The sequence below is a fragment of the Salmo salar genome, chromosome 09 (genome assembly GCF_965601325.2).
Source record: "Salmo salar chromosome 09, fSalSal1, whole genome shotgun sequence".
Classification (NCBI taxonomy): Eukaryota; Metazoa; Chordata; class Actinopteri; order Salmoniformes; family Salmonidae; genus Salmo; species Salmo salar.
The window spans coordinates 66,512,565-66,534,776 of NC_138299.1; the positions used below are offsets into that span (position 1 = coordinate 66,512,565).

Here is a 22,212-nt window from a genome sequence, read left to right on the forward strand (position 1 = left end):
GCTGGCAGAGGCAAAGTATATGAGTGTATATTGAAGCTATTTAAGACATTGCACCTGGCAGGTGTTTTGGCTGCAGATGAAAGAGAGGAAGGTGAAAAACTCAACCTGAGGCAAGTGGCAAAGAAAGCCTATATCTGTTGAACTCCCACACTCACACCAATAGGAACTCCCACTTGGCAAACACACTCATGCACTCACAGGCACACACGAACGCAAACACACCCTTAAGCCATCGGCGCACTCATAAGCCGTATAAGCGGAATCCAGAAACAATACAACCCACAAAACACACACAGTAAAATCACATGCAAGTTATGATAGAGCACGATAAAAACATGAATCACAAAAAAAACAGGGTCCAGATCATAAAGGGATAATGTACTTTTATGGCCCTCTGCTATGGAGAGCACTCTCCCCGGTCTTCTCCATTGCATCATTTCTACACAGACCTATTTCTCTCTATACGAGCATGTCATCCTGTCCTCCCTTCAGCACCATATGAATCTTATGGCAGTTCAGGAGAAAGTCACACAGACCAAGATTAAGAGTGTGTATCACTCAGGAAGACAGTTAGGACAGATAAATCTCCACCTGTTTTATCGCTATGGTCAAGCCGCTAAAGGTTAGTGAGAAGTCATCTTTGATGCATGCTGTAAAAACCTGGCAAAGCCCATTCTGAGAGGGAATTATGTCGTATAGGGGAAAATGGTTCGCTAATGAAAGAGATGAAAGCACTTCCTGAAAGACATTTGTTTCACCAGAAAGTCTTACAGCTCTCGATTCCTCGCATCCCCTCCCTCACTTCTTCTCAAAACACTTTGGAGATGAAGGCTTTCAAGTTCTTAGGATAGTTCACTTGTTTTCGGGGTTATTCCACATCAACAGATGACGTTGTCACAATGTTGCAAATAGGTTGTGAGAAGGTCAGTCATGACAAGTGACAACCTTGTGATAAACTAATGTTGTCAGTAGGGTGCTGGGTGTGTTGTTCTCTAGACAGTGTTATTGTAGGGTGTCGAGGTGAATTTAAACTGTCTGTCTTTCAGGGCTCCAATGGATAGGAGTGGGTCATGTCAGTGAGCAGGTTGACGTTTATTGTCATGAGTCTTGTCATGGAGGCAGAACTGAGCGATTTCCCCTTAGATAGGCTAGCTGCAAAGTCAAAATTGGCTATATTGTAAAAATGCATGAAAAAAAAGCTTTTTCTTCTTAATTTAAGTTTAGGGTTAGGCATTAAGGTTAGCAGTCTGGTTAAGGTTACATTTAAAATTTGTTTTAATGACTTTGTGGCTGTGCTAGCTAGTGACCACTCTGCAGAGCTGCCCCCAGAACAAGATTCATGACAAAAAACGCTAACCTGCTGTCAGTGATGCCACACTGTGGGTGTTTTATCAGAATAGCAGGATGATGCAGAGCCCTTGTCAGTGGAACTGCCATGATGTGACAGATTCAAACACGACAGTGTCATCGGGACATGTCTCTGTATCCGACTGACATACGACGACTGGTGGAATAATATCCTAAAGTCTGCAATATCTGCTCAGCAAGATAATGCAAGGTAATGCTGAAAGAGCATTATCTTACCAATTATCTTACCAATGAGAAGATCCACTTTTAGCACAGCTTATAAAGTCGTCAGTCAATGCTGATTGAGCTGACTCAAAGCCATTCAGTCAAGTCAACTTGTCTATCAGGAAGTCTCTCCTGAGAACTGAAGGCTGTTTCACCACTAAGGTTGAATGGCAAGCCATTTATATTTGTAAGTATAATATCTTTGAAAGGCCTTTGAAAATAGTTGTAGTACCCATAGTTGTCCATGTATGTAGGGATGATTGCTATTATGCTCTTTTCTATACTTAGCTTGTCTTTTTTTTGGGGGGGGGGGGGTAGACCTACAGCTATCTATACTACATAATACACAATATAAACAGAGTACAGTGCAAGCAGGAAGGGTCATGGTTAACTACGGACTAATTCAACAATGTCAATAAGGAGGGGCTATAGTTACCTATACAATAGCAGAGGATGATTGACAGCAGGACAGCCACGCCCACTGCACTCAGGGCGGTGCACCTCCAGGAACAGTGCTTGGGCGATTTTTTTAACTTGAAAGCCCCTCTAGAGAGGGTGTTTCTGGGTAGGGGGCGTGCCGGTGTGGAGTACACTGCCCCTGTTGCCATGGTGTAACCTGGGGTTGGTGTGCTAAAGAAAGGGGTTGTTCCTGTGCCCGTTTTAAAGAGGAAGTGTCTGGGGAAACAAAACAGAAAATGTATACATGAATATTAGATAATGATGAAGACAGAAAAAATATATATATTTGGTTATGTATTCCTATTTAACATTTATTTAATATAAAATACATGCCATTTAGCAGACACTATGAAACAAAGGGTCTTAGTCATCCGTGCAAATGTTTTTCATATGTGGCCCCAACAGGAATTGAACCCACAACCCTGGCATTGTAAGTACAATGCTCTACCAACTGAGTCACAGAATAGCAAACTATTTATTCAGGCTAATCTCATTAAAAGGACATCTCTTTTGTAAGAGAAAACATGGACATGTCAGTATCATGTACGAAAGGCCATTATGGGTAATTAAAGGGTTTTAATCACAAGCACTACCCTGGCTTTGTCTATTAACTTTTTAAACCCACGTGAAAATCTCTGAAATTGGCAAATTATGCCTTGATGCCTCTCTAGCTATCACATCGTCCGGCCCTCCACTAACTGTTGGTAAGAATCTTCCTGTTGTGCCACTAATCTGTTGGTGTGATTTTGGGTTCGATAAACAGAGCCATGAGGTTATAATGCCATCCTTACCGCCACTCCACAAAATGTGTCACTATATTCACAACATTGACAGTTCTGTAAGTCACTTTTGCTAAAAGCATCTGCTAAATGATTTATAAAGCTACAGTATGTCACTCAGAATGATGTGTGGTATTCAAACAGGGGTATTCACAGATCTGGCACAGACTGTATGGTGGATTCAGCAGCTTGTTTGAAAAGTTGGAGGTAAAGCATATTCATGTGTATTATGAGTTTAGGGATCTGGAATATGTCAATTTTTCTTTTCTCACAGGTTAATGGATTCAAGTCACTGATTGGTCAGAAAAAGGGGTGGGCGGCATACTTATTTCTGATTTGTGCCGTGATATTGATTTGAGCATACCGTGAATACTGGGGCCTATTTACTTGCTGCTTGGCTATGAGAATGCAACAAATGGTGCCATTTCACATTGATATTGAATAAAATAGCCAATACAAAAGGTTAGTTCACACTAAATGGATTATTGCATATCAGGTCCCACTACTCATCTGCAGAATATAAAGCACTGTTGTGTTCTGAATACCAGTCTGGTGGACATACATAGAGTAGGATAGCAGACTGCGTGCAAACAGTGGTGGCTCAGAGGAAATGTTTTTGGAAATGATTACCAAACAGAGTGGCGGTATAAATGTCTGCGGCTATACACACTGGATGACCATACGTAATCGATTAGAAGGAGCGTAAGCAAGGAAGCACATTACTATAGTAATTCGGGCAGCTCTATTGATGTGTGTGCGTTTGTGTCTGTGTGTGTGTGGGTGCGCATGCATGAGTGTGTAAGTCTCATTGAAATGGCCTTCACACAAAAGCGATAACCAAGGCAGGTTCCCTTTGCTCAACTCACTTCCTTGTAATCAGTTTGACATTTGAAACACTCATGTGAGGACAAAAGACAAAACATACAGTGGGCGGATTTGGACCTCAGCTAAGTCCCTGCTGTAGGTGAGGGAGTACATTAGAAACAATGAGCACTAGTGCCCTTTGAGTATGTAATCTACCTATTAGCCACTGCATTGTGTTAGCATCAGCATTGGTGGAATAATACGACTCTTTAAACCTTGATCCAGGCACTCTACCGATGTAGCGGGCACCTAAATCCATCTCTCTTTTTCCCTTTCACTGTCCCTCAGTCTTTTTCTCTCTTCCTATCAGTAGTTCTCCCTTCCTTGCTCTCTTTCCCTCTCACCCCTTTAATCTTTTACACTCTCTCCCTCCCCCTTCCTCTCTTTTTTCTCTCTCCCAATCGCTCTTTCACACTACCCCCCCCCCCCAACCCATGGAACCACCAGCCCTCTCAGCAGGGGACCTTGTAGCAGGTGCTAGCCTAGTGCAGCAGAGCTCATCTGTGTGATGATATTTTCAGGGGGCAGTCCCTTGGTGTTTCTGGGCCATTGTGCATGCAAAGATCAGAGTGGCACCATATTGAGATGCTTCCCCGGTGCGCTCAGGCTGCTGCACATAACTAAGTCAATTTGTTTAATTAGCATTAAGACATGAAACATTGACTTGAGAGATATGTTCATTGCGGACACAAAATACGACAATTTGTTGTTTTGATTTTTTAAATGATAATCATATAAGAAACGACAATCTTATTAAGTATTTAGTAATGCAGTTCATCTACGCAAATTATATTTAAAAAAAACATATCTACAAGAATAATTATCTTAATTTCCCATGGAAGACAGAGATATGCTCTACACTCTATTCTTTCAGGAGTGTGGCACTGATCGTGAAACTATCATTGCATGATTTTCTGACTCAAGACATAATTTCATTTTATGAGCCGACTCCCCTGACAAGCGAATCTGATAAGGACCGACAGACCATTTATAAAAGTAGCGTTTGGAACCGCAAACGTTGAATTTGTGTCATAATAGCTGTTTCAACTGCTCTTTATTAAATATGTGTGACAGAGTTCAACTGGATTCCACAGGACGTAGCAGGCAGTCAATGTATAGCCTAACTGCACCTTATTGAGAACAGTATTTATGGTATAGAAAAAATATATATGTTTTATTGTCACATACACTGGATAGGTGCAGTGAAATGTGTTGTTTTATAGGGGCAGCCATAGTAGTACAGCGCCACTGGAGCAAATTAGGATTAAGTGCCTTGCTCACGAACACAGACAGATTTTTTACCTTGTCAGCTCAGTATTTGAACCAGCAACCTTTGTCAATTCATCAGGGCATGGACTCCACAAGGTGTCGAAAGCGTTCCACAGGGATACTGGCCCATTTTGACTCCAATGCTTCCTACAGTTGTGTCAAGGTGGCTGGATGTCCTTTGGGTGGTGGACCATTCTTGATACACATGGGAAACTGTTAAGCATGAAAAACCCAGCAGCGTTGCAGTTCTTGACACAAACCGATGCGCCTGGCACCTACTACCATTCCCAGTTCTATAGGCACTTAAATATTTTGTCTTGCCCAATCACCTTCTGAATGGCACAAATACACAATACATGTGTCAATGGTCTCAAGGCATAAAAATCCTTCTTTAACCTGTCTCCGCCTCTTCGTCTACACTGATTGAATTGGATTTAAGAAGTGGTATCAATAAGGGATAATAGCTTTCACCTGGATTCACCTGGTCAGTCTATGTCATGGAAAGAGCAGGTGTCCTTAAGGTTTTGAACACTCAGTGTATAGTGCACACTATATAGATATCGTAAATCAATTTCAAACATTTGGTTAACTTTTAATACTAAACTGATATGGGAGTACATCACATATAAATAATAATTACCTGGCAAAGTGTATGGGGTCGACTTTCCTCTCGAGGAGAAGAGTAAATCACACAATAATGGATTCAGTAGTGCCTTTATATAACGGTAATTGAAAATATCCGTATTTCTATAGAGCCGAGCGTTAAAAAGTGGAACCTGAGTGGTTGAAAGCCCTCCACACACGTATAAGTTGTGAATGTGTCCATGGTGGTAAATAGTCTGGGACAGAACAGAGCAGGCAATAACAAAGTTATATTGGCAACTAATTGAGCACTTTAATGGAGGAGCTGGAGTGTTCTTAGAATGAATTGGAACAAAAGCTTGAGTGGAATAATTTCTGAAGAATATCTATTCGGTTAGGAAACCTGCGTTTCTCACTTTGAAAGTATTAATTGGATTTAATTCAAATTGCGTCTCAAAGCCTAAAACTCGTACATATTTACTAGATTTGTGTAAAGTTAATACATTCGTTAATTGTTCTAAGTCGGGTATTTTCCTACAACATGAGGAGGAAGAGTTAGACTTTGCTTGAGAGTCCGAGTATTTCAAGCCGTGTTTTGTTGGTATAGAAATGGAGGGAAGCAGGTGACAGCTGATATCATAAAACATCAGCCGTTTAAAATAGTTATACATGTCTCCTTGTGCGCTCAATATTGGGACATGACAAAAAGAAATGCACAGATATGACCACTTGTTGAATTAGGCCTTTCAGGAAATGAGTCAGTCTATTGCCTTTTGACAACATAGGCAAAGGGCTCTCAATTAAATGTCTGCTTTGAGAAGATATCGAGAGATAGACTTAACACACGGTTTAATGGGAGAGTCTAATAAAAACACATAAATGGGACCCACACCTTTCCTCTTGGATAAACACATTAGTGATTGAATGCAGCTTTTCAATAAGTTAAAATAACAGTTTGTTATGAAAGCAATATGGAATGGGGCCAAATTTGAATGCAAATGCTTTAAATACCACATCCTTAATGGGGGCTATAATACGATGAATGTATTATAATGAATCATAACATTAGCTAATGTGGTCAATCATTGTGATTGTCCTAAAAAGCCATGCTAAAGTTATAGGAGAATGGGTAGTACAGGCACGTTCTAAATGCATGGAAATGATAATACCCCTGAGACTTTTTTGGTCCCATTGAATTAGTTATTACTATGAGTTGAACAGAGAAAATAAGTTCAACGATTTCTGTAGGTATCTCTATGGGGGTTAACTGAACCAAAACCAGCATGCTGAAAGGCTAATGCATGTTATCTGGTGCTCTTGTTTACATTGAACAACCTAGTAGTTTACTGGACAAATATAGTTGTACGCATAGCTATGGCCATCCCATAAGCCCCATGATGTCACCATGACACCCAATTCCCTCCCACAGCGAGGTACTTGCTTTAGAGTAAAGTGTGCAGATAGTGATTTCTACCCTGGGCTGATGATAGAGGTGTGCATATGGTTTTGTCAATACCGGCAAGGCAGTAAAGGTCACACCAATGTTAGTATTCAATTACCGTGTTTTCCTCGGCATGGAAAAACAAATGCTACATAACCCAATTGATTTGGTCCTATCCTGAGAGCATCTTACTGCATGATGCTAAAGAAAAATTCCAAAATTCCACATGTATCTAGATTGTGTAGGAGTACTTTGAGCAAGGGAAACGTCGAGCTGGAATGGATTCATCCACTTGTGTCCTTTCAAAGTACAACGTAATATACTTTCCTGGAATGTTATGGACATTTTGATGCCCTTTATGGCTTGGAAAAAAATAACACTGATGTTTTTTTGGTGTGGGGAAATGCTAGGCAGAGGCACTTGAGAAAGTAACTTCTTGTGTAGGACATCTTAAACTGAAAATGATCTATTTAGATCGAAGTGCCTTCTTGTAAGTTTTATCAATTTGAATTCACACTGGCAAGCCTCTGTAAACCTGTGCTATTCCATTACCTTATCGCTTTGGATCATATAGAAAGTTGCAAATCCATCTCCAGGTCATATTTCCTTTCACCTCAAACGTTTTCTGGTGCTCTAAAGAGATTAACTAAACTGATGAGGCAAAGTCCTACCAGAGGCCCTCTAACCATCTCTTATTGTTGATAAGCACAATGTACAATTGTCCATTTGGTTTCTTTGAGAAATAGTGTGGCCCTATACGAAAGAAAAGACTCACCTAGTTGGCATACAGTTGAAGTCGAAAGTTTACATACACCTTAGCCAAATACATTTAAACTCAGTTTTTCACAATTCCTGAAATTTAATCCTAGTAAACATTCCCTGTCTTAGGTCAGTTAAAATAAAGTCTTGATCCTAAGAATGTGAAATGTCAGACTAATAGTAGAGAGAATGATTTATTTCAACTTTTATTTATTTATTTCATCACATTCCTAGTGGGCCAGAAGTTTACATACACTCAATTAGTATTTGGTAGCATTGCTTTTAAATTGTTTAACTTGAGTCAAACGTTTCAGGTAGCCTTCCACAAGCTTTCCACAATAAGTTGGGTGAATTTTGGCCCATTCCTCCTGACAGAGCTGGTGTAACTGAGTCAGGTTCGTAAGCCTCCTTGCTCGCACAGGCTTTTTCCGTTCTGCCCACAAATGTTCTATAGGATTGAGGTCAGGGCTTTGTGATGGCCACTCCAATACCTAGACCTTGTTGTCCTTAAGCCATTTTGCCACAACTCTGGAAGTATGCTTGGGGTCATTGTCCATTTGGAAGACCCATTTGCGACCAAGCTTTAACTTCCTGACTGATGTCTTGAGATGTTGCATCAATATATCCACATATTTTTCCATCCTCATGATGCCATCTATTTTGTGAAGTGCACCAGTCCCTCCTGCAGCAAAGCACCCCCACAACATGATGCTGCCACCACCGTGCTTCACAGTTGGGATGGTGTTCTTCGGTTTGCAAGCCTCCCCCTTTGTCATCCAAACATAACGATGGTCATTATGGCCAAATAGTTCTACTTTTGTTTCATCAGACCAGAGGACATTTCTCCAAAAAGTACGATCTTTGTCCCCATGTGCAGTTGCAAACCATAGTCTGACTTTTTATGGCAGATTTGGAGCAGTGGCTTTTTCCTTGCTGAGCGGCCTTTCAGGTTATGTTGATATAGGACTCGTTTTACTGTGGATATAGATACTTTTGTACCTGTTTCCACCAGCATCTTCACAAGGTCCTTTGCTGTTGTTCTGGGATTGATTTGCACTTTTTGCAGCAAAGTACATTCATCTCTAGGTGACAGAAAGCGTCTCCTTCCTGAGCGGTATGATGGCTGCCTGGTCCCATGGTGTTTATACTTGCGTACTATTGTTTGTACAGATGAATGTGGTACTTTCAGGCGTTTGGAAATTGCTCCAAAGGATGAACCAGACTTGTGTTCTACAATTTCTTTTTCTGGGGTCTTGGCTGATTTCTTTTAATTTTTCCATGATGTCAAGCAAAAAGGCACTGAGTTTGAAGGTAGGCCTTGAAATATATCCACAGGTACACCTCCAATTGACTCAAATGATGTCAATTAGCCTATCAGAAGCTTCTAAAGCCTTGCCATCATTTTCTATAATTTTCCCAGCTGTTTAAAGGCACATTCAACTTCAGTGTATGTAGACTTCTGACCCACTGGAATTGTGATACAGTGAATTATAAGTGAAATAATCTGTCTGTAAACAATTGTTGGAAAAATGACTTGTGTCATGTACAAAGTAGATGTCCTAACTGACTTGCTAAAACTATAATTTGTTAACAAGAAATTTGTGGAGTGGTTGGAAAATTAGTTTTAATGACTCCAACCAAACTGTATGTAAACTTCACCTGTATTAATCATGACAACAGTGGTGTGTTTAAGGGTAACAAGGGAAACCTGGCTTCCCCAAAAAATTGACAAAGAAAGAATTATGTATCATTCGTCTCTCTTTGTTTTCATAATTTTTCTTAAATCAAATTTAAATTTGCATCTCACTGGAGAAAGCATCCAAGCGAGGGAAACAGCGGCACTCTGTCTCTGTATGTGTAGGCCATCTATCTGATGCTGTCTGGTTAAAAAGAGTTGCCACCCGTAGCATTGAATGCCTCCCTTGATAAATAGCCAATCAGCCTTGAGCTTAAATGTGCGAACTCAACTGTGAATGGTCCTGGCGCACCAAAGAAAAGTGAAGCCAGTTTGTATTTGGTTTCATTCCTATCACATCGAGAGAAATATGTAATTAACAGAAACAACTTGGTGGCTAGCTAGCTACAATTGTCCCTTTCCTAAAATAGCCATGGGTTTGGACTTAATTGTGGTTTTACTTCATTCTCCATACTGGCCATACGGCGATTCTGATACAACCATAAATTAATTATTTGTGCCCCTGGACTGAGAGGACAGAAGTTCAATATGTAGCTAGATGTAAAAGGCTTATGTTAACTACCTAACTTTGCCCATGAAAGGAAGCTAGGCTAGGCTAGGGAGCAAGCATTTTAGCCAGGTAGCCTAGCACAACAAAAAAATAAAAGGGTGTACAGTATGACAGAGTCCGTTTCATCAACTTGAGAGGATGGCATTGACGTTTCTCTACAAGTAGGGTGAGTCATGTTTTTTCTACCTGAACGAACACACATTTATCTTACTAAATAGTTTTTGGTTTCTGTTGTCACTGTATAGACTAAGTATAGGTGATCTAATGATGAAATGGTGCTGGAATAGTGGAGGCATCTCCTGTTTTCTTTGTGACTTGTGGAAACTCTGGTTATAAAATCAATAGTTATTTAGTAGTCCAAAAAATGTCAGAAACATTAACTTGCTTGACCATGTTGTGACTTTGTTACATTAAAAACAAGGAAAAGAGCGCACGCTGCTGCTCATGCGCCCGGGTGATTTTATTATAACGCTTTATTGTTTAAAGAAATTGGCGTTTTTTTCACTATGTAATCATGACATGGGGTGGTTCAATGACACATGTACACTGCCTTCAGAGAGTATTCACACCCCTTGACTTTCTCCACATTTGGTTCTATTGCAAAGTGGGATTCAAATTGATTTCATTGTCATTTTTGGTCAACCAGCTACACAAAACACTCGAATGTCAAAGTGGCCAAAAAAAATAAAATAAAAAAAATCGGAACATTTATATATATAAAAAAATGCATTAGATATGTTGTTACGCGGAGCGAACACAGGAGAACCCAAAAGCAGACTCAGATGCAGAAGCAGGGATGAATGAACCAAAATGTTTATTGTACACAGAGAGATAGTGCAGAACGGGGGTAGCTCAGATGAGTTGCAGAAAAACCCGAAGTGTAGAGTCAGGTTGGAGTTGAACAGGGTAAACGAGTCCTGAGGGGAATCCAAGGTGGTGGTGAGTGAAATCCAGAGCAAGGTGGTGAGATGTGGTACAGGAGACAGGAGCCAGAGAGAGCGGTAACGGCAATGAGAGCACAAAACGGTGTAAGGCAGGGAAACAAGCACAGCAACAGGATCTTGATAAACAAAAGGCCCGGATAATAACTGACTGAGCACAGATTACAATCTGGCAGAGTGGAAATGTCAGGAATGAGTATTTGTAGAAGTCTTGATTATGGAACGAATTGCAGCTGATTGGGATCTGCTCTGACTCCAGCACACCGGTCTCCAACCACACAAACAGAGAGGGAGAGAGTACAGGGGGAGAACTGCAGGTCAATAAGACACCGGACGAACACCAGAGGGCATAGTAAGAAAAGATGTGTCAGTACCCCCCCCCCACGGATGCCACCTGGCGCACGACCCGGTTTGTCTGGGTGTGAGGTATAAAAATCCTGTACAAGGGAGGGATCCAGAATGTGACAGCGGGGCACCCAGCAGCGCTCCTCAGGCCCCTATCCCTCCCAGTCCACCAGATACTGCCAACCACGGCCCCGACGGCACACATCCAAAAGTCGCTGGACAGTATAGGCAGGATGGTCATCGATGAGCCGAGGGGGTGGAGGAGCAGCTGCAGGAGGTGACAGGAACAGACTGGTTTAATTAAAGATACATGGAAGGCGGGGTGAATTTGAGAGAGTCTGGGAGTTTCAGATGAACAGCAGAGGGGTTTATGACATTATCAATTTAATTATGCTTAGATCCGGGGCGATAAGTGAGTGTGAAGTTGAATCTTCCAAAAAACAATGCCCACCTGGCCTGCCGAGAGTTAAGACATTTGGCGGTCTGGATGTAGGCTAGATTTTTGTGATCCATCCACACAATGAAGGGAAGGACTGAACCCTCTAACCAGTGACGCCACTCCTCAAGAGCCAGCTTAACAGCCAAAAGTTCCCGGTTGCCTACGTCAATTTCTTTGCAGGTGAGAGCTTGCAGGACAAGGCCCAAGGATGGAGCTTCTGATCCGAGGGAGAACGTTGAGACAGGACTGCACCTACCCCAGTGTCGGAAGCGTCCACCTCCAGGACAAACTGGAGTTCTGGGTCTGGCTGGGAAAGGATTGGAGCAGAAGTAAAGCGGTGCTTGAGTTCCCGGAATGCTGCCTCTGCCTCAGGGGACCAGTGGAATGGAGTGGAGGTGGAGGTGAGAGTGATGAGAGGAGCTGCCAAATGACTAGTCACGGATGAATCTATAAAAATTGGCAAACCCCAGGAAACGCTGTAACTGCTTCAGATTTGCAGGCACAGGCCACTCTGACTGCCCTAACCTTGACAGGGTCCATTCGTAGCTGTCCTTGAGCAATAACGTAACCCAAGAAGGACACAGGAAACATGACTCACATTTCTCAGCCTTGACAAACAGCTTATTCTCCAATAGCCTTTGGAGAACGTGTTGCTTGTGAGCCTCAAGGTCATTCGAAAAAAATAAGAAATGTCATCCACATAGACAAAAACGCCCAATGACATCCCTCAGGACATCATTAACCAGGCTCTGAAAAACAGCAGGGACGTTAGTGGGACCAAAAGGCATAACCAAGTACTCGAAATGTCCAAGTGGTGTGTTGAATGCCGTTTTCCACTCATCCCCTTCTCTGATGCAGCCAACGTGATAGGCATTCCGGAGGTCCAGTTTAGTAAACACTGTGGCATCATGGAGGGGGGCAAAAGCCGAACTGATAAGTGGCAAGGGATACTTGTTCCTGACAGTGATACTATTCAACCCATGGAAGTCTATGCATGGCCTCAATGACCCATCCTTCTTCTTGACAAAGAAAAATCCAGCTCCCACTGGAGAGGAAGAAGGCCTGATATGTCCGACTGCAAGGGAGTCCTGGATGTATTCTTCCATGGCTTCTTGCTCGGGGCGAGAGATTATACAACTTGCTACTAGGGAGAGGAGCTCCAGGCTGAAGCTTGATAGCACAGTCGTATGGCCGATGAGGCGGCAGAGATGGGGTGTGGTGCTCACTGAATACAGGAGCTAGACGGTGATATTCTGGAGGAACAGAAGACAGGTCTGGGGGTTCTGGAATGGACTGGGGTGCAGGCAAGGCAGGAGGAATGGGCAGAATGTAGACAATTAGAATGTCAAAAAGTACTCCAAGTAGTAACACTTCCGGTGGGCCAGGAAATCTGTGGGTTGTGTAGCTTTAACCATGGATGGCCCAGATCCAGAGGTGAGTGAGAACAGTCGATTATGTGGATCTTTTCCTGGTGATTTCCAGAGAGACACAGAATAACAGGAATTGTTCTCTCCAAAACACAGAAGAGTAACTTTCCATTGAGAGCGTTGGCATCTAGAGGTGAATCAAGCAAAACAGTGTCCACTGAGTAACAAACCCTCGGTCCAGAAAACTCTCGGCAGGCAGAGGAAAAGCCTGGCTCTGCCACACAAGGTTGGCCTCAAGCAGGGGTCTGGGAGATGATGGGCAGGCGATTTGGCGCAACAGTATATCCCCCACTACCGCTGAGCCCCTCTCTTTTGCTGGACGCAGGGAACAAGTGGAGACCAGGTGACCAACATGGCCACAACATAGACAGCTTCTAGTACTGATACTCCGCTGCCTCTCCTCTGGAGATGGACGGGTCTGACTGAGCTGCATGGGTTCAGGATTAGAACCTGCCTGATGATGTGATGCAGTCGGAGAAATTGAGCAAGGCACAGAAGAAGCCGTTATGGGACATGCAACCCTACCTCCCCTCTCCCTCCGACGCTCACGGAGACGGTTGTGAATGCGATTAATAGTGAGAGAAATTAGTTTGTCAAGTCCATCAGGCTCCTCTCTGGTCATCAACTCGTCCTTGCGGGTCTCAGTGAGTGCGTTCCAGAATGCTCCCTGAAGGGCCTTATCATTCCAGCCGCTCTCTGCGGCGAGGGTGTGGAACTCACATGCCATCTCAGCCACACTGAGAGCCTTGACGAAGGGACAGAAGTCATTTGGCAGCATCCTTTCCACAGAACGGGTGGTCGAAGACCTTCCTCATCTCATCAGTGAATCCATTGTAGGAGAAGCAGATAGATGACTCTCTCCCAAACCGCAGTGGCCCAGGAGAGCGCTGCTCCCCAAAGGTAGCCAATCAAAAAATACATCTTGGCTCATTCACTAGCATAAGAGTAGGGCTGTTACTCAAATACTAGTGAACATTGTACAAGAAAGGCTCTGCAAACACCAAGATTGCCATCATAACGCTCAGGAGTCGGAACAAAAGGCTCCCGGGGTGGAGAAGAGGCTCCGTGAAAACTTTGTTCTCCAGCAGGGTTTGGTCATGTTGCTCAAGAAGGGTGCCTTGACCAACAAGAATTTGGTGAAGAGTAGGGGAGTCTGCTGGGTTCATCTCTTGGCCAGATCATACCGTTACGCGGAGTGAACAATGGGGAATCAAGAGCGGACTCAGATGCGGAGACAGGGATGAATGAACCAAAATGTTTGTTGTACACAGAGAGATATGGAGTGCAGAACCGGGGTAGCTCAGATGAGTTGCAGAAAAACCCGAAGTGTAGAGTGAGGTTGGAGTTGAACAGGGTAAACCAGTCCTGAGGGGAATCCAAGGTGGTGAGTGAAATCCAGAGCAAGGTGGTTGGGTGGTGAGATGTGGTACAGGAGACCGGAGCCAGAGACAGAGCAGTAACTGCAATGAGAGGACAAAACGGTGTAAGGCAGGGAAACAAGCACAGCAGAGCAACAGGATCTTGCTAACAAACAAAAGGCTAGGATAATAACTGACTGAGCAGAGATTACGATCTGGCAGAGTGGAAGAGGCAGGAATGAGTATTTGTAGAGGTCTTGATTTATGGAACGAGTTGCAGCTGATAGGGATCTGCTCTGACTCCAGCACACCTGTCTCCAACCACATAATCAAACAGAGAGAGAGAGAGAGAGAGAGAGAGAGAGAGAGAGAGAGAGAGAGAGAGAGAGAGAGAGAGAGAGAGAGAGAGAGAGAGAGAGAGAGAGAGAGAGAGAGAGAGAGAGAGAGAGAGAGAGAGAGAGAGAGAGAGAGAGGGTACAGGGGGAGAACTGCAGGTCAAGAAGACACCGGACAAACACCAGAGGGCGTAGCAAGAGCAGATGTGACATATGTATTCACCCCCATGAGACAATACATGTTAGAAAATCCTTTGGCAGTGATTACAGCTGTGAGTCTTTCTGGGTAAGTCTCTAACAGCTTTGCACACCTGGAGTGTACAATATTTGCCTATTACTCTTTATAAAATTCTTCAAGCTCTGTCAAGTTGGTTGCTTGTCATTGCTAAAAAGCCATTTCAAGTCTTGCCATAGATTGTCAAGATGATTTAAGACAAAACTGTAAATAGGCCACTCAGGAACATTCAATGTCGTCTTGGTAAGCAGTGTAGATTTGACCTTGTGTTTCAGGTTATAGTCCTGCTGCAAGGTGAATTGGTCTCCCAGTGTCTGTTGAAAAGAAGATGGAAGAAGGTTTTGCTCTAGGATTTTGCCAGTTCTTAGCTGTATTCTTTTCTGTTTCTTTTTATCATAGCAATACCCATAACATGATGCAGCCACCACTATGCCTGAAAATATGAAGAGCGGTACTCAGTGATGTGTTGTCTTGGATTTGCCCCAGACATAATGCTTTGTATTCAGGACAAAAAGGGTATTTCTTTGCCACATTTCTGCAGTATTACTTAAGTGTCTTGTTACAGCAACAACCATTAAACTGGTGAAATCACTGAACAGTTTCCTTCCTGTCCGGCAACTGAATTAGGAAGGACAACTATCTTGTAGTGACTGGGTATATTTATACACCATCCAATGCCTCATTAATAACTTCACCATGCTCAAAGGGATATTCAGCGTATGCTTTTTATTTTATTTTTACATATCTACCAATTGATGCTCTTCTTTGAGAGGCATTGAAAAACATCCCTGGTCTTTGTGGTTGAATCTGTGCTTGGAATTCACTACTCGATTGTGGGACCTTAAAGATAATTGTATGTGTGGGGTACAAATATGGGGTAGTCATTCAAAAATCATGTTAACGACTATTATTGCACACAGAATGAATCAATGCAATTTATTATGTGACTTGTTAAGCACATTTTCACCTCCTGTACTAAAGGGATTGAAACCTTATTGACCTTATTGTACTTTGCTCTGTTCATCTTTGCCTCGATTCTGACTTCACCGTAGGAATGGTGCCAGGTTTCCTGCAGATGTGACGCTTGGAATTCAGGTTCAATATTGGCTTCATCAGACCAGAGAATCTTGTTTCTCATGGTCTGAGAATCTTTAGGTGCCTTTTGGCAAACTCCAAGAAGTCTGTCATGTTCCTTTTACTGAGGAGTGGCTTCAGAGTGACCATCGGGTCCTTGGTCACCTCCCTGAACAAGGCCCTTCTCCCCCGATTGCTCAGTTTAGCTGGGCGGCCAGCTCTTGCAAGAGTCTTGGTGGTTCCATACTTCTTTCATTTAATAATGATGGAGGCCACTGTGTTCTTGGGGATCTTCAATGCTGCAGACATTTTTTGATACCCTTCCCCACATCTGTGCCTCGACACAATCCTGTCTCAGGGGTCTACGGACAATTCCTTCAACCTCATGGCTTGGTTTTTGCTCTGACATGCACTGTCAACTGTCAACAATTTTATATAGACAGGTGTGTGCCTTTCCAAATCATGTCCAATCAATTGAATTTACCACAGGTGGACTCCAATGAAGTTGTAGAAACATCAAGGATAATCAATGGAAACAGGATGCACCTGAGCTCAATTTCATGGCTGAATACGTACTGAATACTTATGTAAATAAGATTTCTGTTTTTTATTTTTAAGATCTGTTTTCGCTTAGTCATTATGGGGTATTGTGTGTAGATTGTTGAGGATTTTGTTTATTTAATCCATTTTATAATAAGGCTGTAACGTAACAAAATGTGGGGGTCTGAAAACATTCCGAAGGCACTCTTAGGTTTTACACAGTCAAATGTAACATGTACAAACAATACATGTGACATCAATATTAAAACAATGTAATAATAAATACAAATATACAGTAATGAAATATATGCAAAACATTGACATTTTTGTCATATAGCAGATGCTCTTATTAACTTTTAAGGGCCAGGCCCCTTTTATCTCAATGTCCGCCTGAATGACGTGCCCAAAGTAAACTGCTCAGGCCCTGAAATCAGGATATGCATATAATTGGTACCATTGGAAAGAAAACACTTTGAAGTTTGTATAAATGTTAAAATAATGTAGGAGAATGTAACACAATAGATACGGTAGGAGAAAATCCAAAGAAAAACCAACCAGCATTTTTTTGGAGAGAGAGACCATCCTCTTAGAAATGCAAGAGAAAGGTCATATTGTAAAATAGCTCTCTGGATGCAATTCCTCTGGCTTCCACAGGGTGCCATCAGTCTATGTTCAAGGTTTCAGGCTTGTAACTTCAAAAACGAATAAGAAATAACAGTGTTTGTAAGAGGACACAGTCTTGGAAATCCGTGTTTTTGCGTGCCATGGCGAAGTTGCGCACCTGCTAAATTGAATCTTTATATGTGAATGTATGAAACCTGTGCCGGTGGAATTGTTTTTGGATGTGGGGCGCCATCCTCAAACAATCGCATGGCATGTTTTTGCTGTAATAGCTACTGTAAATCGGACAGTGCCATTATATTAACAAGAATTTAAGCTTTCAGCCGATATAAGACACTTACAAGACACTTCAACTTTATATGTGAATGTATGAAACCTGTGCCAGTGGAATTTCTTTGGAATGTGGGGTGCCATCCTCAAACAATCGCATGGCATGTTTTCGCTGTAATAGCTACTGTAAATCAGACAGTGCCGGGACCCTTTGGAAGACAAATCAGAGGAAGATTTTCAAAAAGTAAGTGAATATTTCATCTTTATATGTGAATGTATGAAACCTGTGCCGTGGAATTTTTTGGGGATGTGGGGCGCCGTCCTCAAACAATCGCATGGCATGTTTTCGCTGTAATAGCTACTGTAAATCGGACAGTGCCGTTATATTAACATGAATTTAAGCTTTCAGCCGATATAAGACACTTATATGACCTAAATGTTTAAAATCCATAATAACTATTTGAATTATTTGAATTACGCGCTTCCAGTTTCCAGTTTCACCGGAAGATGTCCCGCTAGCGGGACACCAATCCTTGTTATCAAGGGCGACTGACTGGTAAGTGCATTCATCTTAAGACAGATGGTTTAGTCAACCACATATCACAGTCAAATATACAGGACAGGAACATTCCATTCCAGCAAAACAATAGATATATAGCGTTTTGTAGAAAAAACAAATTTTCACACACACCTAAAACCTATGAATTATAAAATCTGAGAACAGTAATATTTTACTTACACATGAAGACACCCATGATAAATCATTTTTAATGAAAAAACTAAAATGTGCAAAATTGGTGGATATAGAGTTATTGAAATAAACTCTTCAAATGTATTTTAATTTTTTTTGCAAACCCAGACCTTTCTGACCAGTTTCGACTGAAATTGTTCACCATGAACTGCACTAGCTTGATAAACAGTTCTGGCTCTTTTAATTTGGGCTAATTTGTCTAATTTGATCCTCATACAATAACCAAACTAATTTCTGAAATCACAAAGTTATGTAGAAGGTGACATTAGCCCTGTTCGCACAGGACTTGCATTACTTTAGAATGTCGGTTATATAAAAAACAGTAGGTTATTCTGACTGGAATTATTACTCACCCCATGTCATCTGCTGCATTAAATTGTGATTTCACAAATGATTTGCTTGTCCAACTGTTTCGTTATTGTATAAGGATCGATTTAGACAAAATACTGTCTGTACAATTTAGCTTGCTAGACAAAATGAAATTGCAAGCACTGTTTGATCAAGTTAGCTAGCAATGAGGTAGCCCAGCTAGCAACAAACAAATTTGCTAGCTAGTGCAGCTCATGATAACAAGGGGGCCCCCTCAGTTGAAATTGGTCAAAGAGGGGTCTGGATTCACTTAAAAAAGTTAATTTATTGACTTCCAAAACATGCACCTTAACTGACAGCTGTGTTGTTGATTGGCTGTTGCACAAAGTTGAGATGTTTTAACTGGATGCAACCAAGTAGCAGATGAGTTGCTTATTAGTTGCAGGGGGGGTTTCACAGAGCAATCAAGAAGCAACTGAGCTGCAAGCAACTAAAATTGTGTGTAAGTTGTGTTGTGTAACTGCAGCCTAAGGAGACATAAAAGAGATGCACCCATGGCCGGCCTTAGCATTTTAGCGGGATTTGATTGGGGCAGTTTTAAAGCTAATTTCCTGCAATTCTACACAGTTTGCCATGACTTATGCCATGTTAATGATATCTGAGTGAGCGTGACTAACAAAATCAATGGGGGCCCCCTGGAGGTCAGGGCCCCTTTAGACAGCTGGCAAAGACTAACTTACCAATATTAAAATTGGCTAATGGCTAATTGAGTGACTATCAGTGACTGACATAACAAGTGAACTGCTGATGCACAACCAAAGTTAGAACATACACCTTGTGTATTCTACTATTCTAACACCCAAAAGTAAATTGAGACCCCAACTGGGGGTGGCTAATGATCTCGAACCAAGTAGGCTGGTGGTTTGGTTACAAATGGCCATACTCAGCTTTCTACTCTTGTTCAGTCTCCATTGCTGCCCACGAACATAAATGAAAAGGATGGCACAAAATAGTCTAACACCTCCATAGTTAAAAATCAAGGATCAAAACAATGTCCCTGTCGAATTATGTCATCGGTCGAAGTCTTAAAATCCCTAGCCGTTTTTCCGGGAAATGAAACCTAGTCCTGTTTCGGCAAATGGAAAACAAACAAGAGCCAGCAAGGCTAGTTTGTGCTGGTTCCGGCACAACCTGGCATGGTTTGGTTATTCTAATGCAATTTCTTATGCCTGGGGCTGACCCGGAAGCACCAGAAGATGCATAGCGAATCGTACACTCAAATTGCAGCGCACCAATCACATTCTTCACTACAATTAGATATGAAGCTTTCCAGTGGGAATACTGATCTTGCAGATGATTCATTCCCCAGAGGTGCAGTGGGTCGTCACTTCCCCCATATTGTATTGGATGTCACAAACTGTTACAAATCCTCAGGTGCATTGTGGGTCACTCACCTGCTCTCCAGGGCCACATTGCTGTCCAGGACCCAGCTGTCCTGCAGCTGGACACATTCAGCTGTGCTCTGCAATTCAGCCGCCAGGCCAGCCGAGGGGGGCGGGCTCAGGCTCCGCTGATTGGCCAGCGAGCCGCGGCTCAACGATGTAATTGACGGGTGCTGTTTGTGGTGAGTGGGCGTATCTGGTGGTAGAGGAGGCTGGCCTTGTTGACTGGACAGTCTGTCTTCTGTTGAAAGGGAAACAGAAAGGAGATTGTAAAGGAGACTGTAAGCACATAATGATAACACCTGAATGTAAAACTAAAACCTTGTACTCAGCTAAGTATAGTACAGTTGCCTGGCATGGCATTGGGTTGTTACTATCTTGTGGGGGAGCTGCCTGCAATAGGTTGGTGATTGTGTTCGGTATAAAGCCGTGGCCATCTGACGGACAAAGAAAAAGTAAATTCATCCTAAAAGTGCACATCAAATGGATGAGGTGACAATCACAACATGAAATAAGAGCTTTTTATGGAGACACACATTTCAATTGTAGAAAACACAAAATGGCTGAAGGTTTGGTACTCTTTAAACCAGAAAGTAATTTAGAGAGGCAGCTGTTTCTTTTGGGGTGCTTAACAGAATGTTTCACGTTTGATTACAGTTCGAGAAGGCTCTCAAATAACTAATGACCAGAACATCCATTAGAGTGCTCAGAGAACAGGTTTTCCAATTTCACACAAAGCTATGTAATAGTCCCCCGGAATGACATGCCATGATTATCCATCCATCGTTGTAGTTAAGAGGTAAAATCTACAAAGCTGACATTTATGATTCGCTCCAGTAAATTCCAAATGGAGCTTGGTTTTAAGGGGCTAGGGCAATCTTTGAGATGATTGACAAAGTCAGGACTTTTCTTATTCTATGTCTGCATTAACAGTATAATTTTTAAAAGGGTAAACAGCAGGAGTTGAGATGTTAGAACAATGCTTGGTCGCATGCTGGATGTTCTAATGGTCAGCTTATAGCCTTCTAATGGTTTCTATTTGTTATTTTGGCGATTCCAGCCCTGCATAAAGACTCAAAAACATTTTGACAAGTTATGGCCAGCAACATGGACTGTGGTAAAATAATGACAAGAGTGAAGGCCAAAAATAACAACTTTGTTTGAAGGACATCATGCATTGTTTCAGTGGGGCTGCCCATTTTAGTGGTTATGCAAATGTTGTCCTTGTCGATGTGCATTTGCCTCACTGCGCCCGTAGACACAATGCAAATCTTCAGTGGCTGACCTACGTTGCTTCCGCAAGGCTGAGGAAACGCACGCAAGTCATTCAGAAATTATTTTGTACAGGAATTATTTCTCTTCTGTAGAATTCATTATGGACTCTGGGCCTCTGGGAAGGGCAGGCAATAGTTGATGTGACAGTGCTCTATTCCAGGGTTATAACCTATGTAGATATTGCTTTAATACCATGCATACTGAGCCACATTTATGAGTAACATGAACAAAGCCAAACTTTTAATGTAAAAGTAAATCAATGAAATGTCAGTAGCTGTTCCATTGTTTAGATGGGTAATAGCATTGTTAAAAGACATCAATAATGTTAGACATTTCAGTACACTGAAGTGATGGGAGGAAAGAAATCTATAGTTGCACGCCACAATAATATTTTGAATGATATTATATCAATACTTTCACTCCAAATATCGATTTGAACAAAAAATATACACTAAGCAAAACCATAAAATGCAACACGCAACAATTTCAAAGATTTTATTCAGGTACAGTTCATATAAGGAAATCAGTCAATTGAAATAAATTCATCAGGCCCTAATCTATGGATTTCACATGACTGGGAACACAGACATACATCGGTTGGTCACAGATACAGGGCGTGGATCAGAAAACCAGTCGGTATCTGGAGTGACCACCATTTCCCTCATGCAGCATGACACATTTCCTTAGAGTTAATCAGGCTGTTGATTGTGGCCTGTGGAATGCTGTCCCACTCCTACAGTATTCAATGGCTGTCCGAAGATGTTGAATATTAGCAGGAACTGGAACACGATGTTGTACACGTCAATCCAGAGAATCCCAAACATGCTCAAAGGGTGACATGTCTGGTGAGTATGCAGGCCATAGAACTGGGACATTTTC

At 42.1% G+C, this 22,212-nt stretch overlaps 1 protein-coding gene across 4 annotated transcripts in view; it reads right to left on the minus strand.

Annotated features, from left to right (window-relative positions):
- LOC106611581 (teneurin-3) overlaps nt 1–22,212 on the minus strand; it is a 229,349-nt gene that overhangs the window by 93,937 nt on the left and 113,200 nt on the right. For all 4 annotated transcript variants that reach the window (XM_014211944.3, XM_014211943.3, XM_014211940.3 and 1 more), the window contains exons 4-5: nt 20,071–20,299; nt 2,009–2,247 (exon numbers count right to left, since the gene is read on the minus strand). In XM_014211944.3, coding sequence (XP_014067419.2) covers nt 2,009–2,247; nt 20,071–20,299 — 468 coding nt within the window. The remainder of the gene's footprint in view (nt 1–2,008; nt 2,248–20,070; nt 20,300–22,212) is intronic.